The sequence below is a fragment of the Penicillium mononematosum genome, assembly GCF_028829835.1.
Source record: "Penicillium mononematosum strain IBT 11891 chromosome Unknown utg000003l:1.0-8172316.0:1.0-8177699.0, whole genome shotgun sequence".
NCBI lineage: Eukaryota > Fungi > Ascomycota > Eurotiomycetes > Eurotiales > Aspergillaceae > Penicillium > Penicillium mononematosum.
This window is the reverse complement of record NW_026643273.1, coordinates 7,217,225-7,234,658: the sequence shown is the minus strand read 5'-3', so window position 1 is coordinate 7,234,658 and position 17,434 is coordinate 7,217,225. Positions and strand designations below refer to the sequence as shown.

General features: G+C 49.6%; 6 protein-coding genes across 6 annotated transcripts; 2 read left to right on the top strand and 4 right to left on the bottom strand.

The window, feature by feature from the left end:
• Positions 1-954: 954 nt before the first annotated feature.
• N7519_007756 (putative RNA interference and gene silencing protein (Qde2)) lies at positions 955-4,292 on the bottom strand (the record flags this gene model as incomplete). The annotated part of the gene is made up of 5 exons (XM_057294532.1): positions 955-1,231; positions 1,273-2,429; positions 2,482-2,732; positions 2,810-3,939; positions 3,997-4,292. 5 exons carry the CDS (start codon positions 4,290-4,292, stop codon positions 955-957), a joined length of 3,111 nt encoding a protein of 1,036 aa, XP_057149343.1.
• A 767-nt stretch (positions 4,293-5,059) lies between these two features.
• Positions 5,060-8,815, bottom strand: pmcC (putative calcium transporting ATPase (Pmc1); the record flags this gene model as incomplete). The annotated part of the gene is made up of 8 exons (XM_057294531.1): positions 5,060-5,207; positions 5,356-5,871; positions 5,922-6,061; positions 6,112-6,512; positions 6,566-7,432; positions 7,490-7,632; positions 7,691-8,118; positions 8,177-8,815. The coding sequence occupies 8 exons, from the start codon at positions 8,813-8,815 to the stop codon at positions 5,060-5,062; spliced, it is 3,282 nt and encodes a 1,093-aa protein (XP_057149342.1).
• Positions 8,816-9,685: 870 nt separating this feature from the next.
• On the bottom strand, positions 9,686-10,881 carry N7519_007754 (uncharacterized protein; the record flags this gene model as incomplete). Its single annotated transcript, XM_057294530.1, has 2 exons — positions 9,686-10,432; positions 10,486-10,881. 2 exons carry the CDS (start codon positions 10,879-10,881, stop codon positions 9,686-9,688), a joined length of 1,143 nt encoding a protein of 380 aa, XP_057149341.1.
• A 1,167-nt stretch (positions 10,882-12,048) lies between these two features.
• N7519_007753 (uncharacterized protein) lies at positions 12,049-12,360 on the top strand (the record flags this gene model as incomplete). The annotated part of the gene is made up of 1 exon (XM_057294529.1): positions 12,049-12,360. One exon carries the CDS (start codon positions 12,049-12,051, stop codon positions 12,358-12,360), a length of 312 nt encoding a protein of 103 aa, XP_057149340.1.
• Positions 12,361-13,895: 1,535 nt separating this feature from the next.
• On the bottom strand, positions 13,896-14,429 carry N7519_007752 (uncharacterized protein; the record flags this gene model as incomplete). The annotated part of the gene is made up of 1 exon (XM_057294528.1): positions 13,896-14,429. The coding sequence occupies one exon, from the start codon at positions 14,427-14,429 to the stop codon at positions 13,896-13,898; it is 534 nt and encodes a 177-aa protein (XP_057149339.1).
• A 772-nt stretch (positions 14,430-15,201) lies between these two features.
• On the top strand, positions 15,202-16,971 carry N7519_007751 (aminoglycoside phosphotransferase family protein; the record flags this gene model as incomplete). Its single annotated transcript, XM_057294527.1, has 3 exons — positions 15,202-15,711; positions 15,770-16,148; positions 16,205-16,971. Coding segments are annotated over 3 exons (1,656 nt in total), but the record flags the coding sequence as incomplete, so codon positions are not given.
• Between the last annotated feature and the right edge of the window lie 463 nt (positions 16,972-17,434).

Genomic DNA, 17,434 nt, shown 5'->3' with positions numbered 1-17,434 from the left:
CACTGTATCCCTTGTCAGCGGAGAAATCATCTAAGCTCCGTCTTCCCGTTATACGACAAGCAACGGCCGACTCTTTCCGATCACGAGCAATATGTATCGATACCCGCATGAATTTTGGACATTGTCCTTGAAACTGCAAAATCACAAAAAAAGAAAGAAAAAAGAAAAAAAAAGAGGCCAGGCTTCCCCTTTCGCGCCTTCGGACTACGCAGTTGGAGTCGAGTGTGGAATGCCTGGCCTGCGTGTACTATCTTCAACCCTTTTGCCTTCTTGTCTATCTTGCTTTTGCATTTTATCTTTCTGTACCTTGCCCTCAAAATGTTACCAGTGTACAAGTTATTTCCATGAGAGCGGGATTCGTTTATTCGTCAATTTTATGCTAACTATACCTTGATTCCTTCAGCTGATTCGTAAACCTCTTACCCCGTATAGCCAGAAGAACATACTACACACCTACTAAGGGATCGTAGATGTCATCGTTTGAAGATTCATTCAGTCTCGCAGCTAAGCCACTATCCAAAATCGTAAACTAGATGTGAATCTCGCTCAGTGTCCGATATCCAAGTATCGAAGCTGACCGAAATAGAATATCCCAAACGATATTTCAAATGTTTCCAAAGACCAAAGACGAGCGAGCGAATGTAAGTAGGTCTCCTAGGTCCAAAATCTGATATCCTTCATCCCTCCACCAAATTGTTTCACTTCCACTTCCACTTCCACTTCCACTTCCACTTCCACTTCCACTTCCACTTCCACTTCCACTTCCACTTCCACTTCCACTTCCACTTCCACTTCCACTTCCACTTCCACTTCCACTTCCACTTCCACTTCCACTTCCACTTCCACTTCCACTTCCACCAAATCCATTCAATCCAAGTCATAAGACTCCAAAAGATACGCAAATCGCATAATAGATATCAAATAAATGGCAAACCACATCCTCAACCAAATCACCTAGATGTAGAACATAGTCTCGGCAATATTAGGGTGGATGTTGACATCATCCCGGCGGTTCATATCCGTCGCGCCCTCCGTGCCACTGGTACTACCCGCAGTCGAGTCAACGGGCAGAGGATCGAACAGATCACTCAAGAAGCAGCGAGCACGCGTACACACCAGATCGGCATAGTACGCCGGCGGACAGACACTAACCGCCTTCGTCGCACGGCCGAACATGTAGCACATCTTGTGAGTGAGGTCCTGGAGGACATCAGCCGCGCCGGGGCCGCCGCTGTTAGCCGGGTAGCGGCGGTAGAAGATCTCATCCCAGACGGTGAAGTAGTGAGCTGGACGGGCTGTCCCTGGAGAGCCGAGTGAGCCTGCAGGAAGAAGTCCCAGTCGCGGGCCTCGGAGACGCCGCGGTCGACGACGGTTCCGGGGATTGGGTTCTCGCGGTTCGAGTCCTGCTCTGTTGTTGGGTAGAAGCGGGTGTTGTGGCGCTTTCCGACGACGACGATGGCCAGACGTGGGAGACCTTTCTTGGTCTGGTCTGCTGGGTAGGTTTTCTTGCATGCTTTCTGGAGAAGGGGAAGTTCCTCGTCGATGACCTTGTTGTATTGACCCTCGGAGACGCCGTCGCGGTAGACGATGATGTTCTCCGGGAGGGATTTGTTTAGCTTGCGCCAGTGCTGGAGACGCCCGGCCAGGAGGGTTTCGAGGTCGGCGACCATTTCTTGGCGGGCGCCTTGGACGCGGATCTCGGCGGGCCATTGGGCGAGCGTTCTGTCCACGGAGGCGACGATGCCTGCGACGCTGGGGGCTGTGCTGGCGGAGCCGGGCGAGGGGTGGGTTACGTCGATGCCGACTAGCATTGTTTTGCCTTCGGAGATTATGCCGAGGTCCCTGGGGCGGAGGGCTTGGTTGGCACCGCCGAGTTTGAGGTTGATTTTCAGGCCCACATTGGCATTGTACTGGTCGTTCGAGTTCACGAGCTTCTCTGCGAGGACGTTCACGTTGCGGATGCCTACGCGGACGTCGCAGACTTGCTTGACGCAGTTGTATATGCCAGTGTCTTTGGTATACAGTATACCCAGGATGAAGACTGGGTTGTGCTTATTTTTCAGCTCGACGACGGCTTCTTCAAGGTCGTTGGCGTCGTTCTTGCCGGTCAGGACAACACGTTTGCCGGGCTTGTGAGCGTCCACAGACATGCCCATATCTTTGAGGGTCTTTCTGAAGCCTTCCAGGGACGCGTTGAGCTGATCTGGATTTTGGAAAACAGGCCGGGAGCCCTCCTTATCAATGTAGAGATAAGTCCAGGATTTCATCGGCGCAGCCCTAGAGAACTGGATTTGACGCATGTTCCAGCTGCCAAATTGAGTTCTGATTTCCTTGGTCCTGTTCCCATCTCTGTACGTGACATTTGGGGCGGGGAGAACGCGTCCAGGAACCGTGATTAGCTCAGTGGAAGAGTTCACACCGAAAGCAGACTGTAAAAGGTTAGATATCTCGACCAGATCTTGGGAGCGAGGGTATCCTTACTAGTGTGGCATTCAATGGCTCGCCGAGTCCCAGTACACCCACACCCTTGGTAACAATCGACTGGGCGTTCTGACCCGGCTTTCGACCCATGACGGCGAAGCGGAGCATACGTGCTGTCTGATCACCTGAAAGCTTGGATTTAGCTGGCTGGCCTGCCTCGACGTCACAGACCTCAACAGGGAGATAGACAGGTCTGTCACGAGACCCGACATTCACCACTGGGAGGGTTGCATCCAAAGCCATGTTGTATTCTAAGAGGGAAGTCAGCATAACACGAGGACGAAGGGAGTCGAAGGAAGAGTGAAAGAAAAATTCAAGATCGACGGACCCTTTTTGAAGAAGTCTGCAACGGTGATGTAGCGACCGGCTTCCGCAGGACCGGCCCTGCGCGCTTTCTTTCCCTTCTTTCCCTTGGGCTCGGGCGCACCAGGCACGGCGACGGGCTGAGGGCTAGATTCAGCTAGGAAGAATTGCACATCTCGGGGACCAGCGCCGTGCCGGGAGACCTTGGGTGCGTTGGGCGACGAGCCACCATCACCGCGGTTGGCCAGGCCATAGATAGGCCTGATGCGCGGCCGGGGCTGGCCGCGACTGTTTTTGCGGGTAATGTGCGTGATGCGAACGCGTAGGCTCTTGAGGAACTTCTCCAAACGATAAGTGTTCCTGTTGCCGTAGCCTTGAATCAAGTTCATCAAAGGCCCTTCATTGTAACAGGCCAGATATTTGACCTGGACGTTCAAGAGCACACGAGCAGTCGCGGCACGCACACTGACAAAGAATCCGCGCAGGACGGACAGGCCACCGCCAAGGTTGAACGATTCCATGGTATCCTGACGCAGGCTGTAGTGTCTGTTGGCTCCGACCGAGACGACCTGGTCGTCCGTCTTGGGGTGGTGCCCCATGATCATATTGAGAGCAGCTACAATCTCAGACTTGGATTCAAGCATGGTACCAGCGCTGGTGGAGGTCAGATAGTTGACCAAGTCAGCAGGATTAACCTCACCAGTATACTGGCAGGTAACCTGGTGAACCCGGGGTGGATCCAGATAGTCATCATCCAGGTGTTCCTTGTATCGCACATCGAATTTACCCTCGGTCAATTTGACACACGATACTAGGGTAGACCGGAAGTCTGACGCAATACTGCTCTTCTGCTCTGGGAAGTGCTCCTCCAACAGCAGCCGCACAATGTGTCGGGCCTTCTTGCCCACAGGAGCAGTTCGGCCTGCAGAGTCGGCTGCGATGGCAATATGGTAGCGGAACAGCTGCTTGCTAGGCAGGGTCAGCGGCAGGTAGTTTGCATACAAAGTCACCGGCCTGCCAGCTGTGCCATAACCAGGACGTTCGGGATATTTTGCCTGCCTAGGTGCCTTCTGGCTGCTCACAGCAAGAGCTTTGGCGAGGTCATTTTCGGTCTTGGTGACGGTGGGGTTAGGAGGTGGAATAGGTTCGCCTTGTCTATAGAACAAAGATTAGATTTCTTTTCAATGAGCAGCGAATAGGGAGTGGGCAAACCTGAAGATAGGCGGGCCAAAGTTCGTAGCACCCCGGCCGCCGCCACGGCCGCCGCGGAAATCACCCCCGCCTCTGCCAAGACCTCGATCACCTCCACGAAACTCGCCTCCACGACCTCTATCACCACCTCGACCTCGGAAATCTCCACGATTTCCATCACCTCTACCGGCTGGGCGGAAAGCTAAATCACCGCGACTCTCCCCGCGACCACGACCTCGATCGGCACCGCGACCTCGATCACCACGGCCACGATCACCTCCACGGTCGCCTCGTCCACGACCCCGATTGTCACTCATAATAAGATAAACTCAGATAAAGATGGCTATATGGCTTTGAAGATGTCAAAATTAAAAAGAAAGATAGCGAGGAATAGGGGAATGGGGAATGGACGGCCGATTAAATATTGCGGAGTGCCCATGGATCGTTTGTTCATCACCAGGTTCTTTGTTTGCTGTGCCCCAGCAGGGGTATATAGTGTGACAATGATAGGACCAGGGTGACAATTAATGTTACCTACCTAGGTACCCTACATATGTACATATGTAGGTAATCGTGGCACTGCCTTTTCGCCAACACACTAGGTACCCAGTGTTGATGTCAACGATAAATACCACTGAACAATAAAATCATGAAACTAGGTACCTTTTATATGGTGTGCCTATATAAAAGATACAAAGGATACCGGTTCCAAAATATCTCTTTTCCTCAACACCCTATATAGGTAGAGAAATTATAGGTCTATATATCTCCTTATAATGCCAAGCCCATCAACACACGAGTGTGTTGGTGAAAGGCGGTGCCACGATTATATGCTACTTACATATGTACCTACAAGTACCTAGGTAGGTACCTACCTAAGCACCTGCCTAAGTACCTATCTAAGTATCTACCTAAGTATCTACCTACCTAGGTAAGTACCTAGGTATATTGAACTTGACCATTTGCGGTTAGAGTAATTCAGGTTGGACCAATCACACATTAAAGAGAAAAGGCTAGTGGGGCAAAGTGTCCAAGCTCGTTCCCCAACTTTAATCGCCATCTATATATTCTTCAATAAGTGTACTCAAGTTCGGAAAAGCCATCGTGTTGCAACGTTCTGTTCAAAGTCAACTGGCATGTTGTGCACATCGAATACCTCAGCCTGACTCAAGTTTTCCGAGTTTGGGATAGAAGAAGCATTCGGAAATAGCCGAGCTTCAGACCGTACAGGCCTGGCCTCAATGGTTGACTCCAGTTGCAGACTCCTCATCTACAGCCCTCCCTCGTCCCTTTTTTGACCACGGAGTAGCTGCATGAAAACACCTTGCTACCCCCGGTATAACCCATCCATACCCCTTGACAACCCATGTCAATACGCACCTAATCATCTTAGCAAACACGTCCAACAAAACCTCCACATAGGCATCCGGAGCTAGCTTCAATATCGCCGCCCAAGGAATACAAAACACCGCAAATCCAAGCGAGACCCCCCACTGCCAACCAGAAAGCCTAGTCACACCAAATGCGGTCCCGCTGACAAAAATAATCAGTATCTGGCCGCCGACCATGACGAGGTTAATCACGAAGAACCATTTGTTCTTGTGTATGCCCTCGAATATATTGAATTTGTTGTCCAGCCGCCGACAGTTGAACTGGTTGAAGATTTGCATCCAGACGAAGGTGTTGAAAATTATTGTGTTCAACTCAAGCATGTCGACTTCGTTGGATTTATCGAACTTGAAAAGCGAATGACCGGCGAAGTAGAGCATAAAGCAGATGGCAAGTTTGTAAATGGACTGGCCGAGGATCATCTTCCACATTATCACAGTGAAGAGAGGGGCACTGCGGGGAGTTGGAGGGCGATTGAGGATGTCGGATGTCGGGGGATCAGTTGCCCTGCCTTGATTAGTTTCCTAACGTCCATGTGGAGATGGATAGAGGCGTACAGAGCTAGTGCGGCGAACGTATCCATGATGAGATTCAGCCAAAGCAGCTGCACGGCTTTGAACACACTCTCGTTCTTGCTATTATAGATCGCCGTCACAACTGTTAGAATGACGGCGGTGATGTTGACCGTGATTTGGAACTATCTGGTCAGCACCTATCCTCATATTCCGATTTTATATGGAGGCTTACCTGTAAAAACTTGGCCACAGCATCATTCACAGCTCTTCCCCATGCAACGGCTGTAACAATAGAACTGAAGTTATCATCTAGAAGAATGATCGAGCTCGCCTCCCTAGCAACCTCAGTCCCACTTAGTCCCATCGAGAACCCTACATCCGCAGCTTTCAAAGCCGGGCCATCATTCGTCCCGTCCCCAGTCACAGCGACGATTTCCCCAAGGCGCTTGAGCTGTCTTACTAGAAGATCCTTGTCATCCGGCGAGGACCGCGCAAGTACTTGCAATTTGGGAATGACAATGGCCAGCTCGTTGTCTCCTAACTTCCGCAGTTCAGGTCCCTCCATCGCGATGCCGTCATTCGTCTTAATACCGCATGCTTCGGCGATTGAGAGTGCCGTGTGTATGTTGTCGCCTGTGCTGGTCAATGCGTGCACATACATACCATGTAAAAATTAGCGAACGAACCTGTGACCATTTTGACCTGAATTCCGGCCGCACGGCAAGTCTGAATTGCTCCGGTGACTTCGGGCCTTAGCGGGTCGTGAATCCCAAATGCTCCGATCCAGGTTATGTTATGGAAGAAGTCATCGAAAGTGGGCTGGCGGTCTTGAAGGGCTGAAGGCCAGGTTGGGAAATCTCTATACGCTAGTCCTATCGTTCGAAGCGAGGCTCGGGAATAGGCGTCTATCATCCCTGATATCAAGCGGCGGTTATCTGGGGAGATCACACATGCAGCTGAATTTTCCCCCTCTGGCCCTGGAGAGACCATGTGAGAGGAAGCAGTGAGAAGGATCTCCGGTGCACCCTTAACGAGGAATCGATATCCTGATCCCGTTGGTCTAGCATATACCACTGCCATTGCCTTGCGGGCCGAATCAAAGGGATAGACGTGTTCTATGTGGTTGCTTGTCCGTACTTCAGACAAATTCAATCCGAGGTCCTGACGTGCGAACTGAAGAAGGGCGACTTCAGTCTTGTTTCCGATAAACTTGGTGCCTTCACTCTGCTGTTCTTCGAAAGCTGTTGTGTTGAGTGCCAGACTATGAAGCAGTAACTTTTCAAAAGATACTGAGAACCTTTTCAGGGTGTCTGATATCGAGATAGGTAATCCAGTAGTGTTTAAAGGGAATTTACCAAATGGCTCACTGGAGCCGAAGAATCCCGAGACCACAGACATTTTGTTTTGCGTCAAGGTCCCTGTTTTATCAGAGCATATCACTGTCGCATTGCCCATTGTCTCGCAGGCCCGTAATAGTCGAACAAGGTTATTCTCTTTCAACATCCGCCCAGTCGCAAAAGCCAGTGCGAGTGTCACGGCAAGTGGCAGGCCCTCTAGTCACTGATCAGTAACAGAAGCCACAAACACATGGACTACGGGAAGGCACATACCTGGAATTGCCACTACAATCACCGTGACAGTAACAATCAAGATATCCATGAAGTGCTGTCCCTTAACAGCCGGGGTTTCTTGGCTCGCCGACAGCTGTACCAGAAAACGGACAAACAGGACAAAGAACAACAACAAAGCAGACCTATATCGTCATCAGTACTACTACTCCATTCACGTGGGCAAGGGAGTGAAGGTGATACCCAAGCCCAAACCATCCGATCCAACTTGCTAACCGCCCAAGCTTCACCTGCAACGGTGTCGGATCTGTCTCGGTCCCTAGAGAGACCATAATTCGGCCATACGTTGAATGTGGCCCGACGCTGGTAACCAGGTACGTCCCTATACCCTCAAGGATGTTGCTTCCGGATATGATGAAGGGGTCTATATCATGCTCCGACCCACTTGCACGAGTATCCCAAGCCTTGAACCCACTGCACTTCTCGACATGATCGGACTCGCCTGTGGCAAGGGATTCGTCACATTTGATCTCCTGGCTTGTGATGACAATTCCATCCGCAGGAGCTGCGTCACCCGGTTCTAGACACACGACGTCGCCAACAGTGAGATCACTGATGCGCATCCGCATCGTCTTCCCGGAGCGGATAGCCTTAACCTCGCGGTCAAGTTTCTAGGAGACAATGTTACTCAAATCTACACTCTATCTTGGACATGGGCGAAATACGCACGCGCTTATTCAACTTCCCAAACTGCCTCTGTTTCTGCCAATCATTCCCCGCTGTGACAGAAACCACAATAAGTATAGCAACGCAGACTGCCACGCCCTCGACCCAGTCCACCTGCGACTGCCCGGACACAGCTTCATATATACCCAGGGAGAGCGACACAATCGCGGCAATTGTGAGGAGGATAATGAGCTTATCGTTGTACGCGTCCCAAAGAAGTTTAAGAAACGTCTTCTTCGGGGCTTGAGGGAGTGCATTTGTGCCGAAGACCCGGCATCGTTCCGCGAACTGGGATGCACTCTGAGCGGTTTCAACTGGTGAAATCGAATATTGTCCTGAGTGCGACAGGGTCCCATTCGTTTGTGAGGACGCAACCTGTCTCGCTTCATCGAAGGTTGTATACCGAGCTAGGATCTTTTCATCTGCTGATAGCCCAGCGGTGAGATCCGTCTGGAGTCCATATTCTAGACCATGCAGCCCACCCAGGGCATAGAAAGCGGCAAGGGACTTCGGGTTGAACAGTTTGTTCAGCTGGCCTGGGGAGAAGGCAAACTTGTTATCGGGAATGCGAAAGTCCGTTTCAAAGCGGGGCTCTGGAGTGAGAGCCTCAGACCAGAATTCGTTTTCGTCTTTGTCAGACATTGACGCAGTGACGATGTACAATATTTATGTGGGTGGGTTGCCCATAGTTTCTTCATCGGCTTGCCTTTGATAAACCCGGAGCTGGGCTATTTATTTGGTCATGGTACAACCTCTATAGCTTGCCTACTTCGTCGAGTCTCCGTCATCAGGATCGTGGCTGTGTTAGATCCCGCATGACCTGGGCTTCAGAATCGCCAGAAAACCGGAACTACCATAGCAGCATATTGGACAATGTATGTGCCTAGAAAGCCAGCAGTCGTCCCCCAACTGATCAGACAGGTTGTGACATTTACTATGACGACTTGATCGGATCGGTTTTTCCGGACCGTTTGCACTGCCTCGCTCGGCATCCAGATGCTGGCGTTCCATGGTTCAAGTGGCAATGTGGTAATGTGGGGTTATCCTTGGAACCGTGGTTCAAAGACATCAAATATTCACTTTAATAGTTCCATCTTGCCTACTGTTCTGAAAAACTCCCTATTGGAGGCAGAGGTGCACATGACTCATTTAATCCTGCTGATGCAACATTTTTTCTCTGGTTTTTGGTAGTTGATACAGGGACAAAAACTATCAAGATATGGATACCGGCTAGCCAGGAACGAAGCCGCAACATCGGAAATAATTCCAGCGCTATCTATACGGAGAACAAAGTTGATTTCCAATCAACCTGGACTTTATGATGTAGAGACGTCCTAGACGTCCTTCTGTATTCCCTCAGGGTTCAGAATAGTTGAGCTTCCCTTGAAAAACAACGATATCCCAGTCCTGTAGATAGCCTTCACCTACTACCGGAAGACAAACTGCTTTTAACCTTTCCTTAGTACAAGTATGAGTTATATAACATGGACCGAACTCAAAAAGCCCTCAACCTTAGTCTTCAGCATAACAATTCATAGAAAGAAACTTTGGCGTATCAAATTTGTCCCGATTTTTACAAGACTTCTGCGTGTAAGCATTAGACAACAAACTATCACCGCAATTCTTAACATCATATACAGTGCAGATACCACCCTGAACTATCCAGGATTGAGGTGCTTCGAGGGTGCCGGCATCACAATTAGTGTGGGAGTTGCCGCCGTCTGTAAACCATTTGCAGGAAACACCCGTCTCTGTGTACTTGCTGCTTAGGCCACTGTGCAGATTCAGGCAGGTATTTGAGTAGCCCACATTGTGTCCCTGGAGTACGTAGTAGTCGCCCACGCAGTCCTTGCTGTACATTGTGAGCGACCATGGATCAACAGGTGCCGGCCTTTTACTGCTAGTGCTTGTTTTTGTTTGGGGTGATTTAGTTGAAGTTGTCGATGTGGTTTTGGATGGTTTGGCAGGCTTTGTAGATGTAGTTTTGGTGGAAGTAGTCCTGGTGGTCGTGGTGGTTGACTTAGTGGTAGGGACAGACTTGGTTGCACTAGTTAATATGGCCCTGCTAGTGGATGGGGTCTCCCTGCTAGCCACAAGTTGCTGAACAGATTTAGTCGTGCCAGTAGATGCAGTAGACTTCTTCGGTAAGGTTTTTGTTTCATTGGGACGGGTGCCGGTGGATATAGATAATGCTGTAGTGGCATAAGTCACAGAAGTGCAAAAGTCAGGAGTGGTTCCACAAAGACCCCACGAAGAGCACTGTTAAATATTAATTTCAGACTGACAGAAAAATTTCCAAACACACGACTCACGCATTCATTGGCCGCACATGGATTCAAAGATCCCAGTTCAGACCAGTTGTTGGGACGTGTTGTCCCAGGCACCTGGGGGCCACAAACAGCATTTGGAAGGGCAACTGGCATTATAGGCTCTCCGGCGCTGAGACAGATGAAAGTACCCTGTGGTATCTGTCCGCACCCAGGCCATTTCCAGCTTCGAGCGTTGTAAGTTTCGATATCCGCCGCGGTGATAGCGTGTGCTTGAGCAATCATAGAACAAGTTTCGCCAGCCTGGACAACATATTTATAACAAAGACCGTCGCTACTTGCTTGAGGTACAACGGAAACAGCTGCACCTGATGTTTTCGTCGGACCAACCAAAAGGACGCCGATGAGAGCGATGAAGTTGCTAAGGCGGAAGCACCCCATGATCTGTGAAACTGTTTGACAGCGCAGTTTACTTTTCTCCCTCTTATTTTTATTTTCTTTTAAAGGAAACAGGGTCTGTCTTTATACGGTCGGAGAGGTGAAAATGCGCTAGACTGTTCAAGGTATACGCATGATTGAATATAACACTGCCATGGATGGGCGAACGCTCTATGAAAGAACTATGATGCTAGACCAGTGTCATTAGCATGGTACCAAAACAAATTGCAGAGAGGGGTTGCACTCGAAGGTTGACCCCCTGGATGTTTTCTTTGTCTTCTCGTTGCTCACTGCATGACGTTCCCAGGTTGTTTCATGAAGGCTTTGTCTGACCCCCTTCATTAATAATAGAAAAGAGTGGGAGATACCGCGTCACTTCTTTGTAAATGTGTAGGACAGATAAATTAGAAGGATGATCTTGGTAGCACCGGATCTGTATTCACCTTTCTTGCAAACTAAGTACCAGGTTGTCGATGCTACTCAGCCATGCGCAGCTCATACGAGCAACTGTGCTATAAATTGTTTGAAGATAAAACGGGCAAGGCCTAAGCACTAAGACTAAAAGGAAAAGCTAAGAAGCGGTTGAGGAAATCAAATACAGGTTGGGTCTGCGTTTGGGGAAGAACAGTGCAAATGATATTCCAAGTTCATCTGAAGACATGGCATGCTTCTCACCTGCTTGCCAATCACTTCTCACCCTCTCATAAGCTCACCCTTCTCACTCACCCATTTCTCATAGCAGCACCTTGACTACACTGAGCTACTTTACACCAAACATAACAACGCGACAAGTGGAAATATCATCAAGAGCATGATGCACAGTTGACCTACGAGCGAAGATTGAGTCTTACACATCTCATGCTCCTGACACTCTTTCTCTCCCCACGCTCTTTCTCATTTCCATTCTATCGCTCTGGTCAATATGAACGTAGTAGCCAACTCCTAGCCTTGCTGGGAAGGGCTTGCTCTCATCTTGATATGCCAACCACTATGGCAGACCAGCACACACGCAGAAGGTCCTCGCACAACGTGACAAGTGGAAATATTGTCAAGAGCATGATGCAGAGTTGACCGACGAGCGCAGATTGGGTCTTACACTTCTCCTCACGCTGCTGACACTTTTTCCCTTCCCACCATCCTTCTCAATTCTATTCCATCGCTCTGGTCAACATGAACGCAGTAGCCAACTCGCAGCCTTACTGGGAAGAATTCCCTTGCCTCTCGACATGCCAAACAACATGGCAGACCAACACTCACCCAGAAGATCATCGCTGGGCCCGCCAAAACCCATCACACCAGACCGACTATCCATTAGCGTCGCCATCCTCTCCCGCCAAGACCACCTCGTTCAGCTTGGTCGAGACATTCCAGCAAAATAACCGCAACCCACAAGCCCCACAACTATACCACCGAACTGGAAACCAAGGCGTCTTTGAATCAAAGATGCACCGCCCGAATTTGACAATACCATGGAGACCCTAGGGTGAACACGGCGACGAAAACTAGTGGATTATTGTCCTTGGTCTGCGACCACGGATCATTGGAAGCTCGACAACGATCACTACACGAGCCTTAGGGGATTACATACAGCTTCTAGAGCGACGGATCAACAGGTCTGATTAAAGTCATTACCCGCTCCGGTCGACATGAAGTGATTACCGGTCCGTTTGCCCATGCTGTCAAGTCGAATCTTAGCACAATGGGCATAACCTTCGAAGAATCGCTGTGGGTCGGGTCGAAGACCTACAGGCCCAAGGGAAAACATGGAGACCGTCACTTTGTCCCGCCATTTTGTTGCGCTACCTAGATTGCGTATGTCAGCAAGAAGAAGGCTCCGGTGCCTACAAGTCCTACCAGGCTGATGTGATCCTGGAAGGTATTCGCGATAGGCTGAGGATACAACGGAAGTGGACCACCTCGGATTCCTCCACGTTCGTGAAAGGGGCAGCATGGGTGAATAGTCATTCCTTCTAGTTCTTCAGAATTCATCAAGCACCCTGACCACACTAATTCGAGGCCTTCCATCACTTTTCTATCCCGTGAAATTCTCTGTAAGGTCATATTCGTGGGTAGTCTCGTAGACCACCTCGATGGCACTGGCAGGGTGGCTCATGCGTGTCTGACACGCTGCCCCAAGATTATCCGCTCCTATATTCCTAAACCCAGAACGATCCCTCAACCTAAGTCCACAGCCTTATTGTGCCTACGATGAGCAGCCATTACCAACCGGTCTACGCGATAGAAGAGTGTCATACCTCTCCCTATGCTCCTCAGTAGTCTAGCAGAGAGTGATCTAACCGTAGTTATTAAACAACCTTGGAAGATAGGCCTAATAGAGCAGCCAGTTTATTCAAGTTTTATCCGAGGTTGCTATGGTCTTGCCCGGGTATACGCCACTCGCGAGGTGACCCTTTCCAGCAGAAGCAACCAAAATCTCCGCACTCTCCGTCTGAATTTTATGATGGCCCACAGAAAGAAGATTAAGCCGGCCGCACTGGCAAGGGAGATCATCTAAAACAAGCTCTGGTTGAATACCCTTTCTGATACCCACCCTGTTCATGCCAAGGTAAGAAGTCACAAATGATAATGGTAGGAAAACTACCGTCACAATGGTGAATATAATGGTGGATTTGCTGTTGGATTCTTTTCGAACTTCAAGTATGGAACTTACCATCCGCGGCCCTCTTCGCGACATTCCCATTACAGTAAAGGTGGTTTCTTTACTCCCTGGATGGCTTCACTAGCCGGCTCTGACGATTCTTGGAGAGGCTTCCTGGCTCACCATCTCAGAATAACATCATCATGACTGGACCCCAGTTGGGAATGGCGAATCTGATTACTCCGTATATTTCTTACAAATAAGTCATAATAAAGAGCAAATGAAAGTGATCCGCATGGTCGCACGGCCCGGTCCGGCCCGCGCGTTCCAAGGTTTCCGCTCATTCTTTCCGAGTTTTTCCTAGCTAACCCACACAGGTACCTGGGTAGTCTCAGGACATCGGGACGTCTTAGAAAATTCAATGTCCATTTATGGAGACTTTGGTGATCCTCTCACGCCAATGCTCAACAGGGAAGATGACCTTGACACCATTTGCCTCCAGCCTCCCCTGTCCGTCATTGTGTGCGATAAACGTCCCCGGCTCTTTGATTCCCACGTACACAGTCTTTATGACGCTCTTAAGTCTCAAAATTTTGGTCGTGCAAGTCATATTGCCGCCAAGTCTCTTATTGCATGGCTCCATCGTTGTGTACAGTGCCGTGTTGGCCGGAAGGACTTCATAGATACGTTCCTCAGGAAGGTTGTGCTGGTCGGCAATCTTGATAAAACAACACTGCTCTGCATGTGTGGTGCCTGGATCTCCCTTGTAATCCCGGGCGTATTCAAGCGAGTACCCTGTTGATAGGACCTTGCCGTTGTCGGCATCGACAAGTACAGCTCCGACGCAGAATTTGTTGGCACCTGGCGGTGATTTTTGCGCCTGGATGAGAGCGAAATCCATGAAAGCCTCATGATCCCCAACTGGGAAGGTTGGATTAGTCTGGCAACTCATGGTAAATGGCTTTTTGAGATACACAATGCGCAGACCATCCCTCACACGGACCAAATCAACACAGCGCCATCAAGAAATGGCTAAGAAGTGCAGCTTGAATGCAGGTACTCTGTAGGATTAATGCGTGGCGGTCTTTCCTGAGCCTGCGGGGCAATTGAAGAGCGGTTAAACTAATAAGCTGATTGGTAGGTTGAAGCATGTAGGAGGGAGTTTAGGAGGGGTGCTCGTCCTTTGATCCTGGGGTGTTAGACATTAGCACCCTTTCTCCTGAAAAAAATACATTATGCAACTACTCTTCTCTTCTCCAAATTGACAGAGCGGACACTACCTTGGATGAGGGAGTCCCGGAAACCGGGATTGGGGGGATTGGCGTCCTACCCACTAAGCGTTGTGGGCTACAATGGTTGGCTCTCAACACCAATAACCTATATTGTACAACAACCTTTGATTCTGCCTGATTGCTGACTTGTACCAGTTTCTTCGGAAGCAGTGTGGCGCAAAACCCGAACTACATCCAGGCAGTTCCTCAAGTAGTCGTGAATCGACCAAGAGCTCGAAGAGCCTGTTTTCTCTTCCAAAGATGCCTTGCCTTCCAAGGCAACCAATTCAGCAAATCAGGCGGAGGACCCGAAGGGCCCGCTTGGACTCAGCCTCTCCTTCTCCCCAATGACACAAAGGTCGTCGATAAACTCCTGTTTTATCTTGTCAAGGTCATGTGATGGGAGGCTGGTACCTGAATGCGACTTCGCGTCCACTTCGCCTCCTCGACAAAATGTACGCACGCAGAGCTTGCGAGATCTTTCGGTATAGGTCTCGTATAGTCACTTGTAAAGTCGGCCAAGCTGTCTTGCCTTCTGTTCCCTTCCATAATGCTACCAGTATGGAATGGTTACGACGTTTGACGTCGCGCCAGACGCACTCACCCTCGACGCCCGTTTCTCCCCGGTCGGAAACCAACCCAACCCTAACCCAAGGAATATATACCTCAGACTGTGATGAGGATACTGTCTATCACTACACATCTGGGCGATGGCTTTGGAATGAGAAAGAACAGTTGTCCCGTCGCTATGTCAAGTTTAATCTGGCAGAGCTCGTCAATATCGCAACCCATGCGACAGGGTCAAAGTCCTGCGTCGAAGTACAGAAACTCCCAGAAGGAAATTTTAGCAAGGTTTTCCTACTCACGATGGACGATGGGAAAGAAGTGATTGCAAAGCTCCCGAATCCCAATGCTGGACCGCAATACTTTACCACAGCTAGTGAAGTAGCGACCATGGACTATGTGAGAATTGCTTGGCTTTATGTTACTACGTGCTAGATGGTCTGACGGCAAACTTTAGGTCCGGAATGTACTGAATATTCCAGCCCCAACAGTGTATGCTTGGAGCCCCTCTACCGAAGAGATTGGAGCCGCGTATATCATTATGGAAAGAAGCCGCGGAGTTGAACTTGGCAAACTGTGGGATGATCTACCTGGTCCTGATAAGTTTGAGATTGTTCAGAAACTCGTTGGGTTTGAGAAGGTACTTGTATCCACTCGGTTTCCTATGTATGGAAGCATATATTATGCAAATAACCTACGCCCTGTCGACTCAAATCAGATGATCGAGCTTGGGGATAAAAAGAACACTGTTGGTGTGGAATTTGCGGTTGGTCCGACCACGAATCGAACCTTCTTCGATGATGGCAGAGATGCTGTTGATGTCCACCGAGGGCCCTGTAAGTGTCTTCGTCGGATCGTTAACAAAACTTTTCTAATGGAAGTTTGACGATAGGGGCATCTATTGAGGATTATGTTTCTACTCGTGCCAACCGCGAACTTGCTTGTCTGCAGACTTTTTCGGAATTCCCACGTCCGCAAGGGCTATTTTATGGGCCTGGTCAATACCAGCCTACTGCTCAACGAAAACAAGAAACACTGCGAAATGTCCTCAAGGTCGCCAAGTTTCTGTCACCAAAAGACAAAGAGATATCTAAGCCTGTTCTGTGGCACCCCGATCTACACGGGGACAACATCTTCGTGAACCCGGATCAGCCAACACAGATTCTTTCCATCATCGATTGGCAGGCCGTGAATTTGTCACCTCTATTTCTCCAGGCTCGCCATCCAGCGCTGATAGAGTTCCAGGGACCTATCCCTGAGGGACTGAAGCGGATCCAGCTACCGGACAACTTCGATGACCTCAGTCCAGAAGAGCAGCTCGAGGCGAAGAAGCTTCGTGCTGCCCAGTCCCTCTACAAACTTTATGATATTCAGATGATGCAAGAGTGCCCTGAGATTGCAGCCGCTTTAAAATTCAAAAATTCACTCGCTGGCCAAATCACGGGTCTTTCAGGCTCGCTCTTTAGTGACGGAGAACCCATTGTCCAGGGTATGCTCATAAGGCTGCGGGAACAATGGGCGACTCGCGTTGGGTCATCCATTCCCTGTCCACTTTCTTTTACTGAGGAGGATAAGGAGCAGCGAAAGCTGGACGAGGCAAAGTGGGCTAGTGGTGTTGAACTAATGGAGGAATTCCTCGGGCAAGTCGGAGCATACCGAGGGTGGGATGGTTGGGTAAACCACAATAACTATGAACACTTCAGGGTTCAGCTAGAAAAATGCCGGGAGGAATTCTTGAATTCCCACTCCAGGACAAGTGAGGAGAGAAGCCAGAGGGAAGCAGTATGGCCTTTTACAGATAAATGAGGAACGCGGCTACTGCAGGAATGAGAAATGGAGGTAGTACTGAAATATTAAGTATGAACTCGAGGAGGAGTAAAAGAGAGGAGAGAAACCATGGCAACTAGCTACTAGAACTCCTGGGAGCGGACCACACGTGGAGTTCTCCAAAGCCTTAAATTGAGTTAACTAATATACTCCTTTAACCTAATACTCCACATGTCCAATATAGTAGACCCTTAAGGACGAAAAGGCACGAAGACTTTTGTGTAGGATTGGTCGGTTCGCACTTAAACTATCTTTGACTCCGTCGCCAGACCCTAGAATGCATTTTGCTCGTATA